General features: G+C 39.6%; 3 protein-coding genes across 7 annotated transcripts; 1 reads left to right on the top strand and 2 right to left on the bottom strand.

The window, feature by feature from the left end:
• Positions 1 to 1,392: 1,392 nt before the first annotated feature.
• LOC102233036 (potassium voltage-gated channel subfamily V member 2-like) lies at positions 1,393 to 5,049 on the bottom strand. The gene is made up of 2 exons (XM_005816320.2): positions 3,610 to 5,049; positions 1,393 to 2,694 (listed from the first exon to the last, which is right to left on the bottom strand). Exons 1-2 carry the CDS (start codon positions 4,951 to 4,953, stop codon positions 2,440 to 2,442), a joined length of 1,599 nt encoding a protein of 532 aa, XP_005816377.2. The 5' UTR covers positions 4,954 to 5,049; the 3' UTR covers positions 1,393 to 2,439.
• Positions 5,050 to 8,887: 3,838 nt separating this feature from the next.
• On the top strand, positions 8,888 to 22,571 carry tmem150a (transmembrane protein 150A). 2 transcript variants are annotated; one of them, XM_023343993.1, is made up of 8 exons: positions 8,888 to 8,958; positions 13,078 to 13,362; positions 13,909 to 13,956; positions 15,002 to 15,088; positions 15,428 to 15,495; positions 17,926 to 18,053; positions 18,244 to 18,421; positions 19,226 to 22,571. In XM_023343993.1, exons 2-8 carry the CDS (start codon positions 13,298 to 13,300, stop codon positions 19,522 to 19,524), a joined length of 873 nt encoding a protein of 290 aa, XP_023199761.1. In that variant the 5' UTR covers positions 8,888 to 8,958; positions 13,078 to 13,297; the 3' UTR covers positions 19,525 to 22,571. The 2 variants fall into 2 exon arrangements, with proteins under 2 accessions (XP_023199761.1, XP_023199762.1); XM_023343994.1 differs by lacking the exon at positions 8,888 to 8,958 and adding an exon at positions 10,267 to 10,381.
• Positions 22,572 to 22,881: 310 nt separating this feature from the next.
• Positions 22,882 to 25,030, bottom strand: rnf181 (ring finger protein 181). Of its 4 annotated transcripts, none has more exons than XM_023343263.1 (6): positions 24,953 to 25,030; positions 24,366 to 24,487; positions 24,145 to 24,281; positions 23,872 to 23,987; positions 23,686 to 23,760; positions 22,882 to 23,325 (listed from the first exon to the last, which is right to left on the bottom strand). In XM_023343263.1, the coding sequence occupies exons 2-6, from the start codon at positions 24,449 to 24,451 to the stop codon at positions 23,266 to 23,268; spliced, it is 474 nt and encodes a 157-aa protein (XP_023199031.1). In that variant the 5' UTR covers positions 24,452 to 24,487; positions 24,953 to 25,030; the 3' UTR covers positions 22,882 to 23,265. The 4 variants fall into 4 exon arrangements, with proteins under 4 accessions (XP_023199031.1, XP_014328839.1, XP_023199032.1 ...); XM_014473353.2 differs by having other exon boundaries at positions 24,366 to 24,471; positions 24,953 to 25,016; XM_023343264.1 differs by lacking the exon at positions 24,953 to 25,030 and adding an exon at positions 24,770 to 24,941.
• Positions 25,031 to 25,064: the final 34 nt, after the last annotated feature.

Raw genomic sequence — 25,064 nt, 5'->3', positions numbered from 1 at the left:
ATAAATAAATAAATAAAATAAATCAATAAAACTTATATCCTTTCTATCAGTTTCGTTTTCTTAAGGTAATTTATTAAATAACAAAAAATATTCAGAAGTAGAAATTTTGTCCAAAATATCTTGTATATTTAACTGTAATTTATTTTCTTGTAACCGACAAACTATTTCCCTTCTCTCAACAGAATATTTAGAACAGAACAACAAAACATGTTTTACTGTCTCTTCTTTGAAAACAAAAATCACAATTTCCTGTTGGATGTTTTCCCATTTTAAATAATGTACTATTTAACCTTGTATGACCAAAACGCAATCTAGCTATAATGGTTTCCTCTTTTCTATTTCGTCCTGTTCTCCTCATTACACCAACTTTTCTTTGAATACTGTAAAGCCACCTACCAGTTCTACCTTCCCACTGTTTCTGCCATCTTTCCTTAACCTTTTGTTTAATAATAGATTTGATTTCTTCTTTACTGAATGGTACTAATATATCAATATTACTACTTTTTGTAGCTTGTTTTTCATATTTGTCAGCCAACTCATTCCCTTTTATTCCTTCAAGGGACTGTTGCTTCATTTAGCATGTTTTATAGAGCCTGACTGCTTGTTTGTAGGACCACCTTTCACTGTGATCACAGCCACATCTTCTGAGTTTTGTCTCCACACATTTGTCCATCTTCCCATCAGCCATGACCAGCTTCTTTGTCACCACTAAGAAAAAAAAAGCATCCCCACAGCTTGATACTGCCAAGATCATGTTTTATATGGGCATGGCATGTTCAGGTTGTTGATTCTTGATTCTGCTGTTTCCATGCAATCTTAATTCTTCCAGCGTAAAAATATTTTCACTTAATGTTTTGGCAGCACAATGTTTCTGTTCAAAATAATTAGAAATGTATATATTTTTCTTTCATCTATGCTAATTTGTCCTCTGTGTTTTTATATGCTGAGTCATGACACAATTATTTCAGCATATGACTAGTGGCATACAACGAAACGATAGCATTTTTCTGAGATCTGTAAAAGATTATAAAAGAGATACAAACGAAATAAATAAAGAAAACACATGGGTTCAGTAATATAAAATGTTTAATCTTTAATGCAGCAGTTTCATGCTTTCAGTATTATTCAAAAAGTTCTTGAACAAGGTTCACAGATTACTAATTCTAATTCATCTTAATCTTTTTTAGATTTAAAGGATAACAGCATCCATGCACTTAGGGCTTAGTTAATACCAGAGAGAGCCCCTTTCTTCTAGCTTGTAGAAAGTTGGAGATCTCAGTAGGAACATGTCTTGTTTCATCGCAATAACTGAAAGAAATCCCGTTGAGGTCAGAAGAAATGTGTTCTCTCCAAAAATATATATATTTTTTACAGTCATTAAAGACACCGTAGTTAAAGCAAGAGCAGAGTTTATTCAAAAAGACAGCAGTCTGATTTTGTTCCATGCATTGCAGGTTTTTTATCACACCAGCATCATTGGCGAAATCTCTGGATATTGCACCGTTTTGAAAAGCGGCAACACCTTTTACAGGCAAGCATTTAACAATCTCTGAGATCCAGAGAAGGAGCACAAAATGAAAGCACATCAGCTGCTCTTACAAAACCAAACCCAAAAAAATGGTTTCCTCATTCATTTCCTGGTGCTTGTACAGAACCAGAAACATTCTCCATTTTCAACAACATAAACAACAACATTGTAATGTAGAAAAGAGTTGTTACTTACATTTCATATCTTGGCCTTGCTTTATTACAGTATCCCTTGTAAACATTTCCCTCTATATCCTCACCTGAGCTTCACTGAAGCCACATCTCACAGAAATAATAATCTCCAAGATACTTCTTGTAAGGTTTCAGTGAAGTTTCTTGACACTGCTAAGCATATGAGGTCAAATATACTGTATACCACATATTCGGTAGGTTTACAGAATACATTACAGAATGTAATGCATTACAGAAAGATCAGTCATAAACTCTTTCATTCCAGACTTTGATTTTAAGAAAACGGGCAGATCTACAGTGTTTTGCAAATTTATTCAAACCCCCATGATGTTCCAGCTAAAGTTGGTGCTACAAAGTACTGACTTAAATTGACTAAACACAGATTTTATTTTTAAAAACCTGTCATGCCCAGAAGTTTCAGGGCATGAAGAAGGTTAAAAAACCTTCTTGAATACAGTGCAATACCGTAAGAATATGGTGAATATTTTATGCTTCTTATACTTGACAATTAATTTAAAATGATTTCCAAATTTTCTTGTTTTTTCAAGAAATATCTGCCGACCTTCCCACTTCAAATACTTCTTTCTGCCACTAGGTGGCCCTAGAGAGACTGCAGAGTGTGTTCCCACACAAATGTTGTCATCTCACTGGAGTAGATTGCCAGTTGTTTTTCAAACATATTTCACGCAGTTTTCCCAAAAATCCTTCTTCAAAACTGAATCAGTGTTGACTTCCAAAGCAGCTGCTGAGCGAATTAATTGTCCTCTTGGCAAATCTCACCTTCCCACGTTTCTTCAGGCAGGCTGTGTACTGGTTGGATTTAAGTTTGGAGTAATAGTCAGAGAACTTGTTGAAGAGGATGGAAATGGGCAGGCCGTTGAGGATAATGCCAAACGCGATACAAATGAAGGCGAAGACACGACCCAGCACGGTCTCCGGGTACACGTCTCCATAGCCCACAGTGGAGATGCTCACCTAAAGGAAGACACACACACAGAGAGAAAGAGAGAGGAAGGGAGTCATTCATAAGAGACACTGAGATTACATTGTTAATTGATATACCATGACTGGCTTTGAGTACTGCTGATTTGTTTCTTTTCATTTGATGGAGACAGCTTGGGTCAAATGATGGAAACATGGATACAGTTGGTTAATTAGGGCAGTTATCCCAATCAATATCACAACTGCTGGTGAAATGGACGAAGCAGGCTAACACTGAGCTTCTGGAAAAACCGCGACCTCCTGCTGCATTTGTTCATGTCAGTCGTTGGTAAATAACCTATCCTTTTTTAACACAACACAAATTAGATTGTATAATAAATTTGTTCCGTTTCAACAGTAAATATCGTTTTCTGCTTCTGCGCCGTATCACTCTCACAGTAAGAACTGGTCTGTTGTGACAACTCCATGTTAGTTAGAATATTTTTAATCCAAACTACCTTTTCACAACATCCAGTCATACTTGAATGAGACACTGTAAACAAACTGCAGCAAAGGTGACTCAGAAGTGGTTAGTGACTCATTTTTGTTGAAAAAAACAACAAAAAAACAGGAGTCTGCAGCAGCGAGCTCTGCACACTTGTCTCTTCATCGTATCCATTAGCATCTGAGGATTACCATTTCCTTCTACCGGATTACAAGCAAGATTCCACCACCTGCTCAGAGAGTCGGTGCATTGATCTGTTAATGGGTTTAATTGTGGCAGATGGGCAGGCTCTGTCACCAGAGTTGTGTGTAAACAGTCTGAGGTCATTGCTTAAACCAAAACCATATTTCTGCAAATAAAACGACTCATAACCTGATTTTTCTGCCCCATTTATGACAAACGATTCTACTCCTGTGCACTGGTGTAATAGCTGGTCTAATTAATTTGCACAAAGATATACTTACAGCTGCCCACCACCATGCATGAGGAATGCTGGTGAAGTTAGTCTGCGGCATGTCATGCTCCACAGTGAAAACCATGGCAGAAAAGCTGAAGATGCCCATAGCGATAAACAGGAAGAGGCAGCCCACTTGTTGGTAGCACTGGCGCAGGGTGAAGCCAAACGCCCTCAGACCGGTGGAGTGGCGAGCTAGCTTCAGGATTCGAAAGATTCGCATCAGTCTCATGATCCTCAACACTTGCCCCAGCTTGCCCACCTGCCCCACCGCCTTTATGTCAGCCTCGTGCTTCATGTAGTTTTCTTCACTGTCAAAGTACTCCAGGATGCCCTGCAGGTACTGCGGCAGGATGGCGATGAGGTCCACTGTGTTGAGGACACTCCTGCTGAAGGATCTGAGATCAGGTGTGGATATCAGACGCAGCACATACTCCATGGTGAAGAAAGCAATGCATATGGACTCTACATATTCACAATAAGTCTTGCCACTTAAGTGACCGGCGTGGGTTTTGTACTGCATCTCCTCCACCGTGTTGAGGGTCATGGCCACCAGGGAGATCAGGACAAAAAGACTGGAGGCCACGGCCATCATCTTCGCCTGGACAGAAGAAAAAGGCTTCTCCATCAAGTTCCATATCGCTCGACGTGTCTGACCCATGAACATGTCGTGGAACAGCTCCTCATTCTCCTCGATCTCCACCTCAGCCTCCAGTTCCCTCTGGATCTTTAGCTGGTCGTTCAGCTCGTCCTGCCTCTCCTCGAAGGAGATGCGGCAGCAGCGGTTGGTGTTTTTGATCCTCACTCCCCAGTAGTTGATTTCCTCCAGGAAGTTGCGGGGACAAAGCTCATCTTTGATCCACAACACACCCGTCCTGTAGAAGTTGAAGATGCTGTGGAAGACCTCAGGATCCCTGTCAAAGAAGTACTCATTGCTAGTCACTATGTAGTCATCGCACAAGTCCAACTTCATGTTGTGATCCGTGTACGTGGCCAGTCGTCCTATCCTGGTCTTGGGGTACTTTGCTGCCATTTTGTAAGCTATTTGATAAGGCTTTCCCCCGACGTTGATGTTGATCACGTAGTTCTTCTTGGAGGGTGATATCTGCCTGGAGAAGCTGAATGGGCCACCCTCCTCTTCTTCTTCCTCATACTCGGCGTAAATATCATAGATGTCCCTACTCAGTTCTTGCATAGAGTTCCATGTCTTCACACAACTCTCCTTGGCTAGTGGGTAAACGACCTCAGAAGGTCTTCGAGCAGCATCCGAGTCTGTGACTTTGTAGTTGGGGAAGAGACTCTGCCTCCTGGTCCACAAGTTTCCTGCCTTCTTGGTGCTCCCCATGGTGATCATCACCAGTGTACCACACGGCAAAGAGAGGACATTGACTGACTAACCAGCATTACTGCTAATACCCCCTTTACCTAAGCATGCAGGACATGAGCAGGATGCCTCATGTCCCCATTAATGTTGCTGACTGAGAGAATCCGCATACTTACAGGGCATCTAAATACCATTATCCTCTGCTGAGCTGCCCTGCTGACATGACGGTGGTTGTTCTGCATATCCCAGCAAGGCAAGTTTAGGAAGATTCCAACTTGTCCGAAGTATTTCATTACCTCACTTTAGAGAGTGTCAAACAATTTTGGTAATTGTCAAACATAAACAGTCAAAGCTGTGCAGGGATTTTGATCTTTTATGATCCCCGTGGATTACACTGATGAAATTGAACTGGTTTCATGTCTATTAATGTCATGCTTGCTTGAGAAAATCACAGCAAAAATAAGAATTTAATAATTACTTGAAAATTAAAATAGATTGATTTTATGTCCCTTTTTTAAAGAATAAGACAGAAAATTCTTTGTATGGTTTTCTCACTTTTTCTGAGCTTGTCTGGTGTTTCTTAGGTGAAGGGAAATTAAGGAATCTGTTAAATTCATGGAAAACCCCAAGCATTAGCCTACTTTCCATGGAGGAGGTGTGGTACTTTGGATATAAAATCTGATGTTTTATTGGCAGAAGTTATTCCTCTATTTATGACATTTACTATGTGGTAAGAATAATTAATTCAGGAAGGGTTAGCCTGGAAAGGTCCTTTGTGTAACATAACTCTACTGCCCCATTAATCCTCTCATTGGCTATCAGATTATTGCCTCACACACCTATCACCAGCCTAAGGTGACCAGAGGTGGCACCCAACAAGGCTGACATCAACCATAATGTGGTTTTCACTTAGCTTTCATTTGTCATCATTCTTCCAGCTCCCAATAATAGGTAAAAGCAGATACAGAATAATTTAAGGCTTTTGGGGTACTTGGCTGCCATCTTGTCAGGCCATTAAGTGTTAGTATCGCCAAGAGTCCCATTAGATAGTATTTATACAGTAGTGTGGAAAGAGATGGGGCTGATCAGGGCACATAAATGAAACCAGAATAACTGCTGGGTCAGTTATAGACTGATCCAGAACTGTGTTTACTTTGCAACAGGGTTTGGTTCTAAAATTGGCCCAGCATGGTGAGCAAGATCAACGTGATTCATTTCTTATGTTAGAACTGTCAAATGTGGGTTGGTCAGTAGTGCATCAAAAGGCAACATACAAACTAGGCATGGAAAATATGGCTGAAAACATAAGATGGATATAAGCGTCTCATATCAGTCTATCAATAATTGTTGATGTTGATAATTATTGGTTAGATTTTTGTTTTAAAAATCTGAAATACTTCCAAACTGGTTTTATGGCCTTTCCTGTTTTATCCACAGGTTGAGCAGCTAAAGCCTTTCCTCTGTCTACATCTCCCAGAATGCTGTGTGGTTCTGGATCAGAGTTCTGTGAATATTCTATATATATCAGATGTATTATCTATTAATACTGATCACATGTATATTGTTATTGATTTATTGCCCAGCCCTAAAACAGACACATGAGACCAAAAATGTCTCATGTTTTTTCAAATTAAAGATACTATGTAAAGTAAATGCAGCCCTAACGCATTATTTGATTGACAACATAACCTAGCAGGCTTGTTCTTGGATGGTGAAATGAACCTGACGTTCCTGCAAAAACGCTTTGGATTATAGTAGATCTAAAGAAGCCCAAAACAGAAAATAATACTATTGTATTGCTGTCCCAAGAAAATATTGGTCTGACATGTCTATTAATCTGCTAGGTCATTTTAAATATTTTTCTCCTTGCTTATTTAAAACCTGAAACATAATGTAGAAGGAAACATTAAGGCGTATTTAACATGCACAATGTAATGTCTTCATCCTCCAGCAGATGGTGGCCTCACAGCTCTTTTAAAGAAAACAAACCCCTGCAGACTCTCTAGTGTTTACAGTAAATAATAATAGCTGTAAATGATTGTCCACAGCTGTGTTGATGGTTTCCCCGTTATGAAACAAAAATTATTTCAATCATAATGCCTTTAGTTTTTCAAACAAATAGCAATGAGGCCATCTTAGTAATGATAAAAACACGTACTCACCGACTTCATTTGAGTTCATTCTTCAACCAGCTACTTCTTATATTTCGCAATTTATTTTAGACAGTGTTCATTGTATTAAAAAGTGTAATTACTCTAAAAAAAAATGGCTCTTTTTATTAATGAGTGTGTGTGTGTGTGTGTGTGTGTGTGTGTGTGTGTGTGTGTGTGTGTGTGTGTGTGTGTGTGTGTGTGTGTGTGTGTGTGTGTGTGTGTGTGTGTGTGTGTGTGTGTGGTTAGTTGCCCTGTGAGCCTTTGTGTTGGACTAAACTATCCAAGACATACCCTGCCTCTCACACAATGACTGCTGGAGACAAGTGGGCATAAATGGATGGACAGATTCAGTTCTGTTTGAATATTTTTGCTGCTGGACAAGAAAAACATTTCAACAGGCAAGTTTTAAAGAGGGTTACAGGTAAATGAGTGCAGAGAAACTGTTTTAGGAAAAAGGGTGTAACCTGATTTTAAAAAATGATCATTAAAAAAATCCTAACCCTAACTCAACCCCTAGCTGGAGCTTTCTTTGGGCAGCTGCTGCTCTGCATGTTGCAAACGTGAATAAACAGTAACTGTTTATTTAACCCTCCTGTTATGTTCGTTTCTAGGGCACAGCAAAAATGTTCGTGGGTCAATTTGACCCGGGGAGTGTTTAATCATGCCATAGTGTCAGAAACCAAAAAACCTCTCCAAAACATTTTTGTATCTGATTATTAACTCCAATACTAACCATTTCAATCAATATTTGTGCAATGATGTTTTTTTATTTCTCAGAAATTAAGGATCAATGACGACAACCTACTCATTTACTCATTTGGGACATAAAAAATGGAATTTACATTTTTAATGTCCACTGAAAAAAACCTAGACATAAAAAACTATAATTTCCTTGAAATTGATCTTTGGTCAATTTTTTTATATTATTATTATTTTTTTTTTTCAATGGGTGACCTTTATAATTGAACTTGAGACACACAAACTGTTCAGGGTCAAATTGACCCGCTGATTAAAATCAAGATAAATGAGTCATGCAGAGAGACTTTTTTTTGCACTTTAACCTGACTGCCGGGTCAAATTGACCCGAACAGTATCTATGTAAAGAGTAGACCTAGGGGTTGGTGTGTAAAATGAATTAATTTGCAATTTATATGTAGAGTGCACCTTTTAGGACAAATAGAAAAAGTTTCATGCAAAAAAAATACTTTCAACTATTAAAAAAAAAGAAAAAAAAATAACTTTAAAACGGAACATAACAGGAGGGTTAAAATGTTTCAATGAGATTTGTTTTTTTTTTGTTGTTGTTTTTTTTTTAAAGGTGCAAAGTCGTTCCTTTCATTTTCTAATAAGACTTTGATGGCAAAGATGCAGAGCAGGGCCTGGAAGCAGGTAGATCTTTGTAAAGTTACCTACTTGCATCAATTTATGGGATTGTGCTAAAATAAAAGCGTCACATATGTCAGGCTACTGAAACCAAGAGCATTAAGAATTGACATTTTGACCGAGAAAAAAAGCAAAACTATACGTAAAAACATACACTTAAAAACGTTCGGTTTAATTTTTTTATTTTTTAATTTAATTTTCTTGTGTAAAGGTGAGAGGGATCCTGCCTCCTGATGTAAGCGATTAAACACTTTGTTACCCCGGTGAAAACATCACAGAGCAAACCAATTTACGTGTACACAAACGTAATAAAGCAAAATTAATAACGTTTTAAAAAATATCCAAATAGTGTTTCGCAAAAGAAACCCTGCGTTCACGCTTAATTTTGACAGGCGTAACAGGAAGCTAGCTCCACTGCTAGCGTCATTTGCTAAGAAAACGATGTTTTTAAAGGGAAACCAAGATTGATGAGGTCTGTTGTGGGCACAGCAGGTGGAAGGTAGGCGCACACTCATTTTCCGGACAAGCCGTCCAAGTATTGTTAGTGGTGTTATCCTCTGAACGAATCCCGCTTAGCGGCTTATCTTTTAGGTTAGCGGGAATCAAGATGCGGCCAAGTGTCAAGTCAAGACAACTGGGGAAGTGGAAGCTAACTGGCGAGCTAGGTGTGAGCTAGCAGGGCTAGCGGGGACCGTTAACTGTTCATAACCGGCGGCAGAGCCGAGAGACGCCAAACACTTTGCTTTGTTTCATTTGATACAAGTAAATAAGTGAACAAACGGATTGAAGTACTTGAACTATATTGTGACTGTTGTTTCGATGCTTTTTTTTTTTTTATTAAGATACAGTGGCGTATAATTGTTGAGTACAGCGCTGGGGCTGATGGTCTAACTGTGCCCCCTTTGCATTTACTAAACACTTCAGTACTTTCATTGTAAGTCCCAAAGTTTTGGCTGCTTCGACTCGGTATGTTAGCTTAATTATTAGGAGAGTTGTGTTAAAAGAAGTCATGCAAACAGCTTGAACTAAACCTTAAAATGATTCAGTTTAGAGATTAATGTTGCTACATTTTATGAGGGGGTCAGAAAATGCGCAGACATATTTAATCTGTTTTTAGATTTAATATGAAAAGTACATCATTGGAGTGATTTTTTATTTTTTTTTAACCCTGGTCCTCAGGTTCCACTGTGCTTCATGTCTGTTCAGTACACCTGATGTAAACAATTGCATTTACTTTACATAGTACCTTTAATTTGAAAATATTAAACACTTATCCTCAATGTGAAACCTATTAGTTGCTTATAACAAACTTTAAAATGTTTTGTCATTTAAAAACTTATTTTTGTCTGATTTTAAAATCATCGGGAAAATTCTCAAATGGAAAATAAAAATATGTTACTGCGAAATATGTATATGTTCTCCCTTTTCTTAGTCAGAACAATAAACAAATGCGTGTGGTTCAAGGAGAAATTATTAGCTATGCAGCAATAGTCCCGGCTACAGAAATCAGACCTTATCTTGATCAGTCAATCAGTGAATGTTGCACATGTAAGTGCTGACAGGTTGGGGGGTAGCAACACTGCAGGGCGTGGACGTTGTTACTAAGAGGACACGTCTCAAAGTTAGATGTTTTCAGCAGCAGTGATTTGATGAAATGATTTTTCATAGTAATCATTTTCTGTCTCTACTAGAATAATACTAAAATCATGTTTCAGTGCTGTTAATTGCAGCTCTTAAACAGAAACGGATGATTTTGGTTTGTTTTTTCGGGTTGTAAAATGCACCTTTCTCTCCTCAATCAGGGCCACATTTCTCACTTTCAAGGCTGTAAAAATCCTTGTTGCCGCCCTGCCGGGGTGTTGTCGCCAGTGGAATTAAAATGCATTCACAATGTTTGACTCGGTCTTCCTCGCCTGCTCTGGGTAAGCAGGAACAGAGCTGCTTCTCGCAGATTGCATGTTTTTATTGTATGCTTTATGTATTCCCCCAGCTGTGCTTTGCGGGGTTCACAGTCTGGCCGTCGTGTCGTGAATCATCTGGAATTTGCTGCGCGCGTTCAGGCTTTTCCTCGCAGCCGTGCGCTTTAAAGATCGTTTTGGTGGCTCCGAGGAAACCTTCACCAGCACAAACAACCTGCACGTACAGCAAGGAACTGCTCTGACTGGAGCACAAAAGATGCGATTGGGATTTTTAACAGATTCTCAATGCGAAATCCGGTGGGTATGTGGGGAAGCAAGATTAAATCTGTCACATGTTTTGAGTTGCCTCAGCGGTGATGTAACAACTAAACAGCCAAATAACGCTGAATACCTACCAACTGCTACAGTCTTCTGAGTTATGGAAACAACTTAGAAGAACCACGGCACACTTGTTCAGAAACAAACTAGGTCAAATAATGACTGATCATGTTTTATGAAGGCATCATCTTCCAAACAGATTAGGAAACTCTTCTCAGCTGCTGTCTGATGCGGCTTCTGGAGTCGGTAACTCAAGGACTGTTTGTGTCCTTGCAGATGGAGGAGCTCATGTGGCAGATGGGCTGGGAGGTTGGGACAACTCACTCTTTGTCCTCTTCTGCTATTGGGCATCATGTCAGGGAGCAATTAACCTCTTACCTTTTAACCAGGGCTGCGTGATTATTGAAGAAACAGGACAAAAAAAAAAAAAAAACGAAGTGATTTTTGGTATCCATCAAAATAAATCTGATCTCTGAGTACTTGTTGCATTACAGAACATTATTGAATGTATTTTCCCCCTACTAAAACAATTTACATGTGCAATAAGCAGGATTTCAATTAATCTCATGATACATAAAAAAAAACTGCAATCATTTTAGTTTGCATGTTTTATTGTTTTTCTCTCTTCTCTCTCGTTCACCAAAAATTAGCTGACAAAAATGTTCAGTCTGGTGATTTGGTCTCAACTAGACTTTATTTTGAAGGACAGTTTTGTTCACAGAAACTTCTATATTCATTTTATTTGTTGTTTCTGCTGTTTTATGTATTTTGAATATTTAAAACATCTTCCAGTTCCAGTTCCTTTAAATGTCCTTTAAATGCTAGCATTTAAAGATTACTGATCTTTGAGGATGCGTTCTTGCATCATCATGCCGTTACCATTATATTACTGGAAAATGGTCAGAACAACATTATGATTTATCGCAATAACTTCTGGGACAATTTATCGTCCAGCTAAATTTGTTATCGTGACAGGCCTGTGCATTTCTACAGTTGGACTGAAGGGATGGTGCAGTGCAGCAGAACGCAATGTGTCTAAAAAGTAAAGTGTTTAAAAATGTCCCTACCAGAAAAATAACAGGAGATTAGACAAAAATAGTTTTGTAAATTCAAGGTGATAAGAGAAAAAATCTTTCTATATTTCCTCAGGATTTTCTGGTCCACATACTGACTCATCAATAACTCTGCAGCCACTTTAATCTACTGGCATTTAGTCCCAGCAAAAATCATCTATGACGTTCTAAGAACACTTCATCAAAAAAAATCAAAATAAAGACGTTTATGATTAATTTCCAAAATGATTTAGCACACATGGTTTCAAAATGACCAATAAACTCCCTCTTTGATTGAGGATCTTTGCATTAGGAGGTGTTGGCTCATCTTCACTGTGTGTTTTAAATGCCTCGGTTAATATAAGATTGAAACACGGAATGACCTGATAACACCTGACCGTGTCGCTTATTAAAAAAAAATCTGTATCAGACAACAAAGGAATCGGCAGGTAAGGCTTCTTAAAAATCGTTCAGGAAACTGCAGTCGGCGTGCATCCCTGAAAAAATTTCTCAAATTACAGCAAAATTTCAAACTTTAAGTTGGCAAACTCACTTGTTTTGTAACAAGTGACTGACACCGAGAACATATTAACCATGTCTGGCTTTGCAGAAGTAAAACATTTCTCTTTTTTTAACAGCTTCAGTTTGATTTGGGCACACTTTTAGAAAATGATTCCCCTCTGTAAAGCCTGCAAGTTAATCTTTATTCACTCTATACTCCCTCTGAGCCGAGGACACGTTTGTAACTGTACACCCTGTAGAGTGATGCAACCTCTGCTGTGCTGTTTTGCTCCCACTGTCAACACTAAACTGACTGTCCTTGACGAAACACCCATTCCCCACAGTTGTTGTAGGCTGTCCTCTGAAAGCAACTTGTAGGTTATTTGCACTTTACTGTCTCTTTAAATGTGTTTTCTAGTGATTTTGCTGGTTCTGTGCTTGTCAACAATGCCAGGGTTGTGTTTGGGTTTGCAGCGGAGACGCAGTTCCACTCCAACGCAGTGGAGTTGTCTTGCAGGATGTTTTAATTTACAGTAAGCAACAAAGGTCGTTTCTCTGTACGCCGGCTTTGTGCCGATGTTCAGCGCCGATAGGAGAAGTCAGAGGCTTTAAATGCCAACCAGAGAAACTTGGAAGAGAAATGTTTTTCAAAGGGTTTTTTTGCGATGTCCGATTAGTTTCTCTTTCTCCACTTTGTAGTTTTTCCCCAGAAAGGAAGAACACGCAAATTACAGCACAATAAAAAGTAAAAAAAAAAAAAAAAAAAATCAGAAGTACACCTGAATAAAGCTGCCTAACGAAAAGTTTCCAATCATTCTTGTTTTTAAGGTTGTTGCTGGTTGCTGGGTGCCGTGGAGCAGAGGAGCTGTGCCATACCCCCCCGTTCGTCCTCTCATGCCCCTCCACCCCCCGTGTGCGTCTCCCAGTCTATCAGTGACCCCACGCCCCCATCCAGCCCCTACCTGACCCATCCCGTCGTGTTGCCGCCCAAGTCCTGAGCCCCCTTCTCACCCCATGCTTGGGACAAAGCCAGCTCACTGCCAGCCCAATGACTGCCTGGATCGTCCTGCCTGTCAGCTTGGCTGCCTTCTCCATCACAGGAATATGGATAGTGTGAGTCACGGCTGAGGAGTGCCTGTTGTCTGTGCTTCAACTCATGTGAACCGTTTGTCCGGGAAAGAACACTGCAAAAACACACAGTCTGAAGTATTTTTAGTTTAGTTTCTTGTGAAAATATCTTGGTACTCTTGAAATGAGACAAAACTAGCTCACAAGTGGCTCTTCAGCGAGATATAGGACCTTGTTAATAAGGTTAATGAAAACAGCACTAATTCCACTGGTAGATTATTTAGTTGTAACAATAAATTTGTCCCGTGTTATAAGTGAAGTAATCTTCCAGTTGAACTAGTGCTGCTTCATCAATATTAAGGAATTATTGATTCAAAACAAGCTGCTATTTCGTGCTGAATAGTTGCGTGTAAGTTAGTTTTGTCTTATTTTAAGTGTACTAAGATATTTGGATTAGAAACTCTAAAAAAAATACTTGGTAAGATTTTATGTTTTTTAAAAGTGTAAACTTGTTTTTTATACTTTGAGTTTTATTGGGTCTGCCAGGATGTGTTTCTCCCTTTAACACTTCTGACCTTTTGTTTCCTGCAGGTATGCGATGGCTGTAATGAATCACCATGTTTGTCCTGTAGAGAACTGGTGGGTGTTTTTTTTTTTTTTTTTTTTTTAAATATCCTCCTGTTTAACATTTTGATGTATTCAAGAGCCCTACAAAAATTAATTCATTATTTGTTCAGTTTTCATCACCTCTGACCAGAGGACCTTCTTACAAGTTTGCTGTGTTTAGGGCTAAAACGATTGCCGCCCAATCGATTAATCGATCTGTTATTGAAATAATCAACTAATTTAGTGAGTGATTAATCGTTAACTGGAGTTTACAGACGGAAAAAAAAAAAAGACCATTAGCTGAAATGACAACATATTCACAGCAGTAATTAAACTAAAACTGTACATATATATATATATATATATATATATATTTTTTTTTTTGTAATAAAGATTAAAAGAATCATTTGTCTATGAAAATAATGCACCCACACGTCGTCAAATAGTTTTAGCTTCGTATGTATCAAATTCTGACAAAAAAGAAAAAATGTCTCAACATATACTATCCAGTTTATAATCTGTAACAATGTTATGTTATTGCATCTTAGGAAATAAAACTAAAAAATAAATGTTATTTATTTGCAATTTTTAATGTATTTTTAATATTGTATAAAAAAGGCTGAAGTGGTTAAATAAATAAAACATCTGCAGAATGTGCCAATTTTTTATCCGATTAATCATCGGAACATTAATCAGTATAATAGTCTATTACTAAAATAATTGTTAGTTGCATCCCTGGCTGTGTCCTCTGCATTCCTTGCGACAAACTTCAAAATGTAATTCTTGTGGCTTTCTCCTTGTTGCTCCTTTTTAAAAACGCAGTGTTTTGAAATGCACACCTCATCTCTGGCTTTCACTTTGGAACTTCAGAGGAATACAAATTCACGGCACATGTTTCGCATTTTTATTTTTTATAAATACGTTATATTGAGAATCAAACACTCCTTAATCCCGCACAAAATCACAGAATAACACCCTGAAGTTGGTGCAACTTGGAAAAAGTTACAGGATGTGATCAAATTTGCGAGGAGCTGATACCTCCGGAGAGTGAACTGACCCCATTGTGTCGCCGCTGCAGGTCTTACAACGTCACATGCACAGAGGAGTCGCCCCGACCGGGCTTCCCCAAGACCTGCTGCACCATCCAGGACATCCCCCTCATCAGGTCGGCTCCTCTGCCGCTGCAGTTCTCCTCTTGGTCTCAGAACACAAACCGCAGCTTGTGTCGGAAAGGGCCTTGGGCGTGAATTAGCATCTGGTTGTGCTGCTGTTCTGTGTCAGTCATTAACCCACACTTTGTCTGTTGTTTTACTTTTATATAAAAAAAAAATATTGATTCACAAGCGTTCGTTAAAATTCATATCCAAATGAAATCAGAACAAGATATTTTCTAGCTAACCCGTTTTTGATCACTTAAGATCTGTTCAGCGGGATACGTGTAGGTGTGTGTATGCATTTCTTCGGTTTTAAAATCTGGACTGTCTTTTTTTTGTTTGTCCTGCAGTAAATGTGGCTCATTCCCTCCTGAAAGCTGCCTGTTCAGCCTGATTGGCAACGTTGGAGCCTTTATGGGTACGTCCTCAACTAATCTTCACTGCATGGATGCAAGTAATGGCTGTTTTTTTTTTTTTGAGACAAAAAATGGGAATATAGATAAGAGATTTAACTTGATGTGAACTTGAAGTTTTATCGTGATATTTTGCGGTACTGTTATGATAACAGTAAAAGTGACAATAAGAACCACTTGCTACTGCTTCTTTAGGTAACTGTGTGGCTGTGACTGTGTTGCAGTGGTCGTAGCATCACAAACATTATTAAAGCACCAACTGTGCTTTAATAGAAGCACAGTTGATAAATGTGCTTCTATTTATTATGAAATTAAAGAAAAAACACAAAACATGATTGTTAAAAGACAAATACTTTGCATTGTACTTAAGATTTTCCCCTGATAGAAAATGTTAATTTCTGTAATAATTTTGCCCCATTTTTTAAGAAAAAAAGTCTGCGTCAACCACCTGTTCTGGGCCACAGAGAATCAGTAAAGGGGCCGCAATTGGGCCCCGGGGGGCCGCGCTTTGGACGCCCTTCTCTACATGTTCTGTCCTTGTGTTTGTGTTCCTGATCACATTTCTGCTGATGCGGCTGCCTCGTCTCCATTCATTCAGCCTGGTGAAAGGAGCTGCTGCCCAGGCTGTAAAAGGCCTTATTGATCACAGACGCACAAATTCAGTTTTAAGCTAAACGTGTTGGGAAAATGGAACGTGGTCGGGGAAGAGCGCCTGGAATAATTCATTAAGACCGACGCGCTTCGACTGACTCTGATTGCTCTGGTTTACCGAGTTTGAGGACGGGGTTGGATAGCGGCGCATTAACCAAGAGACCAAGTGGGTTGGACTGGCGTCCTAAAGATTGTTTACGGATTTACGTGACAGGCAGTTAGCTTAGCATAACTGCAAATGGATGTTAATGCTTCGTCAGGTGTTTTCCTTGGCGGCGGCAGCTAACTGATCAATAATTATGTGGTTTTACAGAAGCGGTGGGGTTAATCATTTCTGAGCGCAGCCGCCTTGTTTCAATTTTTCACCCGCACAATAATTTTTGATCTAAACCAATTTTAAATCAATCAAAAAATGTGTGATTTTAGAGGCGCCGGTGTGCAAATGTGAAACTGTCCCAGTTGCCTCCATCCTCTAAGCTGCGTCCTCTTGGGGAATCACAATCACTGTTATGTAAAAACAGAACTGTTTGCTCATTGCTAATCTGAAATAGGGCAATATATTTTGAGATGCAAAGTACTGAATGTCTCCTCTGGTTGCAGTCATTCTGCCTGGTACCTCCAGACTTCAGCCAATAGACATGGGACTTCCAGATATGGCTGCTGTCTAATCAATAATGAATGCAGCTTTCCTTCCACTTCCCCATGTCTATTTTCTATTTTTTTTCTTCCCCTGCCTGCACCTTTCGGGGCCTTCATCCATTACTCCTCCTCTCCCTCTTGTCTTGTCTTAAACACCAGTCACTTCTGGCCCACTTTTCCCCCTCGCTGGTCCTGATTGCCTCACTCCAGCTGTTTTGATCATTCCAGTCACCTCTCCTTCCCAGCTGGTTTTCTGTTTATCCGCCCTCCTTGTAGTCTGCTGTCCTTTAATTAGCATTTCTCTTCACGGGTCCTTTCTCTCGCTGCTCCAAATTTCAGCGTCTTTTGGGTCAAGCTTCTGGTTCTCTTGTCGGTGTGATTCAGGAAGGTTATTGTTTTCAAACACAGATGGCACAGCTGCCAAGAAAGCTGCTCCGTTCTGCCTTTAGATGGATCAATGGCTGGGAGAACACAGCCATTGCCTGCTTTGGAGAAACGTATCAGATAGTCTTGCATCAGCAGAAGGATGGAAGCTACTACCTGGCAGCCATTCATTCATTTTTATTCCTTTAATAACTTGGTGTTATGTTACCCCTCCACCCCCAAAACAATGAAATGATTACTACATGATTGCCTAATCGAACTCGAACCTAAAAAACAAACTCTGCATATGTGAATGCCAAAAGCAGGAAGTGGACTACAGCACAGGGCATTCTGGGTAAATACAACCTAAACCAACACGTGTGTCTAGCGCTAGCGGGACAAATGGCTCGTGGTCTTTTCAAAACAAAAACGAAATCCTACGACCGCTAACATCTGACGCTACTCCAGTTCCGTTTCAAGAAGAAGGAAGTTGAGCTCAATGTCTTCTTCAGAGGTTTTTGTGTCGTTTCCTTCAGTAGTTCTTGATGCAGCGCCACCACAGGCGAGGAGGTGAACAGGTCTTTCAAACTTGTTTGTTTGGTTTCACACAGAGCAGTGAGAAAGCAAACAGTACCAGCTAAAAACGTAACAAATGTCGCAGTTTTGTTCTCCGATCGAACCAAGTCTACCATACTATCAAGTGTGAAACCAAGGATTAATACAATCTTATTAAAAGGTTTCGAGTTTGTTTTTAACGAACATTTCTCTTTTCCTCCCCGCAGTGGTGATGGTGTGCTTCCTGCGCTATGCTCAGGTGATCGAACACAGCCACCAGTGTTGGGTCAACACCAGCGCACTGGTGTCTGGCTGCACCAACGCCGTCGGTCTGGTCATGGTTGGAAACTTCCAGGTAATCCTGAGCAACACGTACATTTTTATGTACACTTTAAACCAGGGAAGTCTGACTCTAGTCCTCAGAGGTTGCACATGATGCAGGAAGGTGTCCTGACCTAAGAACACATTAAAAACATGCAGGACACTTGACTTAACCGACTGAGATCCTGTAGTTGGTATGAAACGTTTGTTTTTCTGTCCGACAGGTTGATCACGCCAAATCTCTCCATTATGTGGGTGCTGGTGTGGCGTTTCCTGCAGGACTGCTGTTTGTGTGCTTGCAGTGCGTCCTCACCTACCGAGTGGCCATGACCACCCTGGACTACTGGATGGCTCACTTCCGGGTGGCTCTGGCGCTGGGAGCCATGGTCTCCCTGGTCCTCAGTATCCTCTGTAAACCTGCCATCGGTTGGGCTGACAGAAACCATTGGGATTTGACCTTTAAAGACTCAGGAGTTGACCCTTAATGCAAGTTTCACATGTTGTGTGCAAGGGTGCGTTTGATTTATTCATCAGGGATGTTTGCGGCCTTGGTAGTTCATTATTCTTCATGCTAGCTGTCACTATTGTGACCACCTCAGTTGTCTGTCGGCATAAATTCTGTAGTTGAACCAACGGCTTAATTTAGGAATAGCATAACTTTTCTCAACGTGCTCAGAAGTTCGTTGACGGTTCTGTGTGTCACTCCGTCAGTCCATCTGCTGAGTTAGCATTAGCGATTAGCAACCCTCTGTCCATCTCTACGATGTTTTTCCAGCTCTGCGTTAGTTTCCAGGAAGAGGCCGTTCTAAAACTGCCGGAAGCAGCAAGTTCATTCGACGTCTGCCGAGTTTCAAACCAGCAGAATAAGACCAAGAAATAAGATAAGAAAACAAGATAATACTTTATTGATCCCTTAATGGGGGGGGGGGGGGATTTTTGTTGGTCCCAGCATGGTACACAATAAAAACTAAAATAAATAAAGTAGTAAGAATAAACAAACAGCAATAATAACTAACAATGAGCAGGGATAGTCCTACACATGTTACTCAGTACATTACCAAATACATATTCAACATTTAAAACGTACGTCTCTAGAGGCTGTCTGTCTCAGGCTGTCCACCACGCTGTAGAGGGGATAATGGCCTCATCTTCCTGCCGAGTCCCTGCAGGAAAGCGTCTGTCCTCCTTAACCCGTCCTCCCTCCAGGCGGCATCTTCTTCATCCACGAAAGCTTCGTCCTGCAGCACGCCGCCGCCATCTGCGAGTGGGTCTTCACCGTGGACATCCTGGTCTTCTACGGCACCTTCACCTACGAGTTCGGCACCGTCACCACCGAGACCATGATGGCCGGCCTGCAGCAGAGCCAGCACGGCTCGGGGGTCATCATGGACCCCATGTCCAGGGCGTCGACGCTGGGCGGGGCCACCAAGGGCCTGAAGTCCCCCGGCGGCAGCAGCACGTCCACACACCTCAACTGCACCCCAGAGAGCATAGCTATGTTGTAGCTCCGTCTGGAAAAAAAAACAAAACAGAAAAAAAAAGTCACTGCAGAGGTGCTCCACTGGCAGCATGTGAAGCAAGAGAGCAAATTTGTATAACTGTAACCTCAGCGACACCAGGTATTTCTACCCATAATGCTCTACGGCCTTTGTTTTGTTTTGGTTTTTCTCCTCCCTTCTCAGTTCTCATAGCAGATTACGTTGAATGTTTGGAGCCAGCTCGAAAACTGGAACCGTGAATGTTTTCCAAGACGGCGGTTAAAGTTGACGACTCTGCATGGTGTTCGTCTCTAAAAATCGGTCCCCCTGGGTTCTTGGTTTCAAAAGACAAAAGTTCCTACCACCCTCAAAAGTCATTTTTGTTCCCCCCTCTCCTCTCCTCTGACTCTCCAGTCCAACGCTTTGCGCGGTCCTCCTCTTTTGGCCTTTTGCTTATCTCTGCACGGCACTGCTCCTGAACGGAACAAAACGAGTTTATTTGTTTGGTTTTTTTTTTGCATCGTAAAACAAAAAGAGAAAATAATGAATGTTGCGAAGTGAATAGCTATAGTATATTTTACAGACTGTAAGCTTTACGGTCTAATTTGATCAATCATGCATTAATAATTTGAAAGGCATATAACCATTAAATTCATCTGCTTTGATTTGATTGCACTTATAATTTAATGTCTCTTTTTTTCTATACATATTTAAATATACACGTCTAGATTTGTCTCAATCATTATTCATGTCGGTGCAAAACTGGATGGTCTTTTCTGTTGTAATGACTCGCTTTAAGCTGAAAAGTGATTTTTTTTTTCAATCCAAAGTTACATGAAATGTCAAAAGCAACAATCATCCGATAATTTCCACTCCTCTGGGGTGAGCAATGCCTTTCTCGGAGTGTTTGAGCTGCCAGGTGAGACCGACGTTTCCAGTGGCCTACATGTGATGCTAGAAATGAGTGACGGCAAAACTACAATCTGACTTCAGTATTTGCTGTAGGGTTCTCGTCCCGACACTTTACACTGGCTGCGTTCCAGGCTGGATCCCTGGAAGCCTTATACGAGTTTAAGAAATGTCTTTTTTTTTTTTATGTGCTCATGTGAAGCCTTTCAAAAGATTTTCTTCACAACATTTGCAAAAGTAGTCACTCCCCTCAGACGTTTACCAAATTCAATGGGATTTATTGGGATTTTATGGGATAGATTGACACAAAGCAGTTTAAAAATAAACATTATTTTCAGCTCTTGATGATTTTGTGCGGCCGCCTGGCTGTAAACAGAGAACGGTACAAATTTGACCAGGACAGGCCGTGATGTTGCCTATGACAACTGACTGTAAAATTTCTGAAACTGACACTTTTTTTATTTATTTATTTGGTTTCCAGATCTAACATTAATTCCAAATCTATTTTCTGGAGAAATCTATTCCTTTGCCTATGTTTAGGATATTAATGTTGAGCATGTAAAAACAACAACCAAAAAAAAAAGTCACAATCATATTTAGTTTTAGCTTTACAATTTTTGGCAATTTTTTTTTTTTTTTACATTTTTTATAAAAATTTGTTTTTTTGTAAAAAAGAAAAAAAGTCACTTCTGCAGTGGAATATCGACATTTATGCAGAAATGCAATTAAATACAGGTGGATCTTTTTACGGGAGGCTGCGGGGGATAACTTTTACTTTGTGTTGCTTTATCACAAAAAGTCCCAATAAAATACATTTAAAGTCCTGGTTGATTATAGGTGAACTAGTTCTAGGGTGTGAAACCTTTTCCAATTTATTTTTATTTAAATGTTTTTATAATTGGTGCTGTCACAACAGTGTTACAATGAGACACTGCCATACAGGTTGTTGACTGACTTCAAACCATGCTGTACCTACGTTGTATCCCGCCCCACCCTTCTTTTTTTATCGGTTCCTGCAGCCGATTTGTTTATCGAGAAGAAAACTGCCGCAACGCTCCGAGTCACAACCTGTACAGGTTTTGCTCAGATGAAAGTTTTCACTGCTAGGTTTCATAAAGCACACATCTATAATCTCTGTTCTGTTTTTTTTTTTTTTTGGTCTACCGCTTGATGCGTTTCATTTCGTCAAACTCACAGGATGCCAGCAATATGCATTTTCAAACGGTCACGTCTCCTACCTCTTTTGTGGGTCTGATGTGAAAGATGGGAGATCCAGCTTTCCAACTTGTTGGAAGTATTTTTCTTTTGTTTTGTTATTTTTTTTTATTTTTTTTCTTATTCTGTGGTCGAAGGTTCAGTATTTTCCAGCTGTGTCCACAAGTGTCAGAATGTGACAGAGCTGGGGTTATGCTGTTACATAAGCTGAATGAGCACACTGCGCTTTCATCGCTTACTGTGCAAAAAGTTTGAACTTGACATTTTTGTTGGACTGCAGAAAACCATGCCAAAAAAAGACTGGAGTATACAGTTTTCTTTCTGTTTATATGAGTGTGTGTGTCAGATGTGACGGTATGAGCTAGTATGAAGTGCACTGTTTTCAGCCTTATCCCATGTACTCTGCCTAAGAAACTTTCTTTTTATTATTATATTTGACTTTTGTTTAGCTGTAGCCTTTTTTGCCATACTGTAACCAATTCAACGTGCGACTTTAAACGGCAGCTTGTGAGCCCAAACACCAGGGCCGAAACAGCTTCTGTACCATTAAAACCATTCAACATGCCAAATAATCCAATGAAAGGTGGAGATTTTTTCTTTTTCTTGTTTTTTTTTTGTTTTGTTTTTAGATCATTGTGTGCACTAAGGTTTTGTGTGGAGCCTTATGTTTTAGAAGGCCGCCTGACTTTTACGTCAACACTCGCAACACAGATCCAAATGTCTATAAAATGTACTCTCTTCCTACGTCCTGTAAATTTGAAAAAAAAAAAAAAAGATATAGAATATTAACGAAGGCATCAGAGAAACCCCCTGTATAAAATTTTAAAAAAGTCAACAGAAATTGTTTCCTTTTATAAATTCTGTAAATATGTCTGATTTTTGTCTATCATTTAGGCCTTTTATTTTGACAGAGATTTATATTCAAATATGAAATAAAAAATGAGAAGTTATTATCAAACTGTTTTTGTTGAATTTTTTCCCCCCCCCCATCAACTAAATTTAGCTTAGTGCGCTAAATTTGATGATACATTTGTGATGAGAAAAGGGACTCAAGTTTCTTTGGTAAATGATTTCATTTCACCTCATAAATTTATAAAAATTATGTATACATATATATACATGCCTCACTTAATTTGACTTTTTAGGCATAGCTTTAATAGCCAAAACAAATACACATGGAAAAATAAAAAGCTTTCCAAGTTAAAACATTTTTTGTTTTATATATAACAAATAGTCACTGATCATTTCCTCTTCCTAAACATTTCCATTTACTTGATAAGTACAGCTTTTATGCACATTAGAAGTTAATAAATTTAAATAAAAAAGGAATTTAAAGTCAGAGCTGCTATCAGCTCCATTTGGAAACATCGCATAAAAAAAAAGCAAATTTGAAATGTTCCATTATTATGTTCCCAAAGCCGGTGCCATTTAATAAAAACTCTCATTTTAACACAATGGAGCATCCAGTGATGTCAGTGGCTGTTGAAGAGGTTCTGTGGAAAAGTTTTGGATTTGTTTGAGTTTTTTTTTTCTTTCTTTCTTTCTTGTAGGTAGCAAAATGGTCTAAGTACATCAAACAGGGTTCTATCTTTATGGAGTTGGGCTGAATGCAGCTTGTTGTTCTTGAAGCATTCAGCACTTTCATCAGGTGTACATGGCTCCATGCAGGTCCTCAAGTCGGTGCTCCCTCTGTTTTCTTCTCTCCTGAAAGACAAAAACCACAGTCGCCTCAGGTCCTACTGAAAACAGAAGTAACAACTGTTCCACCTGACGGATCCAGCGTGCCGCAAAAGACGCAAAATCCAACCCGGTGTAGCACAGAAATGTTGAACTTTCATTTTTAAGAATTCTCTAAGATTCTCTGGTGAATTTATGTCTGGACTTTGCCTGGACTGTTCTTTTTATTTTATTGTGTGGGTTTATTAGTCCTGGATCAATGCATAACAGCCACTGCAAAAAGGATTTCTAAAGTCATGTATGTTCATATTTAGGACATAAAACCCCAGTGGAATACATTACGGTTGTAATGTGACAAAAAGCGAAACAGTTCAGCAAGCAGCTCACCTTGTCCTTTTTAAACTCCTCATACTCTGGATTGTCAGTCGGTAACTCAAGTCGGCAAAGCGGACAGGAGTTAGTCTAGGATTTAAAAGTGGAAAATGTGAAAGCTTTAAAGGGATTTCATGCAAACTGCTGTTCAAATGTGTAAAAAAAAAAAAAATTAATAAATTGCACATTTGTGAGCTTTACCTTGCCCAACCAGGGTAGTATACATCCTGAGTGGAAGAGGTGTTTGCAAGGCATTTCTCGAACCGTCTCTTGTTCCTCGAACTCCAGCAAACACACAGGACACTTCAAACCTTTGTCTGCCATGAACACAGAGTCAAATTAAATCTCCTCAAATACGCAAGAGAACATCTAGCCAACAGCTTTCAACACCATGATCCCTCAAACTTTCTCTCTACAGAGTCCCAACACACATTTAACGTATGCGTTCAACTCGTTTTTCAACATGTCTGTCACCTGCTTGTTCTGCGGAAATGACAACCACAGTGAGGGTCTGAACAGCAGTTTTGGCAGCAGGGGGAGGAAGCCGCTGGTCCCAGTCTGACAGGTCGAATGCCCCGGAGTCAATCAGGTCCAAACCCTGCATTAAGGACCTGAAGACAAACACCAATCCCAGAGCTAGAATCTGCAGGTCACAGTTACAGTATAAGATGTGAGTCAGGTAGGTTGGATCTCACCTGGCCAGCTCCAGCAGGGCGTTCTGACGATATTGCTCCTCAGGGTTGGTGGGCTCACAGTCATGTTCATCAAAGTATGACGCCATTTCGATGTGTGGTGTGTGATCTGTGCATTAAGGAAACTACAAATGTAAACAGAGTTATATTACATTATGAAGTAGTAAATTAACTAATGTAAATACTGAATATAATTATTAACCATTCGGGTTCTTTTATTTTAGAGCGCGTGAGCAGAAATGGCACTTTTAAAAATAAAAACAATTAAAAATTAACCTCTTTTGTAACCTTTCTTTTCTATTTATAAAGACTATGAACGGAAGCTGAATTTATGTACTTCTGATTTATATATGAACATAATATGTTGTAGAACAGCAACCATAAATGTAAACTGAGGAGTCACTCACACGAACAAAAACAGGACTAACGACTAAAATTAAAACAAACAAGTTCGGCTAACTTTCAGAGTTTGTTAACAGGAACAGAGTTTGGTCTGTTTTCTCAGACAGCAATAATGACCACAAGACAGCGGTGAATAAAGTTAGCTTTTCCAATTCCTGAAGAAGACTCAGTAAAATATCAAGACTTACCCCGAAACCTCAGCGATAAACATTTGTCATTCTTCCGGGTGCTACGTCAGTTGGATACGTCACGATTTGGTCCAATCACAGTAGAGAATGGATTTTCTTCGTCTGCTTGGGT

The sequence above is a fragment of the Xiphophorus maculatus genome, chromosome 12, assembly GCF_002775205.1.
Source record: "Xiphophorus maculatus strain JP 163 A chromosome 12, X_maculatus-5.0-male, whole genome shotgun sequence".
NCBI classification, from domain to species: Eukaryota; Metazoa; Chordata; class Actinopteri; order Cyprinodontiformes; family Poeciliidae; genus Xiphophorus; species Xiphophorus maculatus.
The sequence above is the reverse complement of the archived record's forward strand: the minus strand, read 5'-3'. Positions and strand labels throughout refer to the sequence as shown.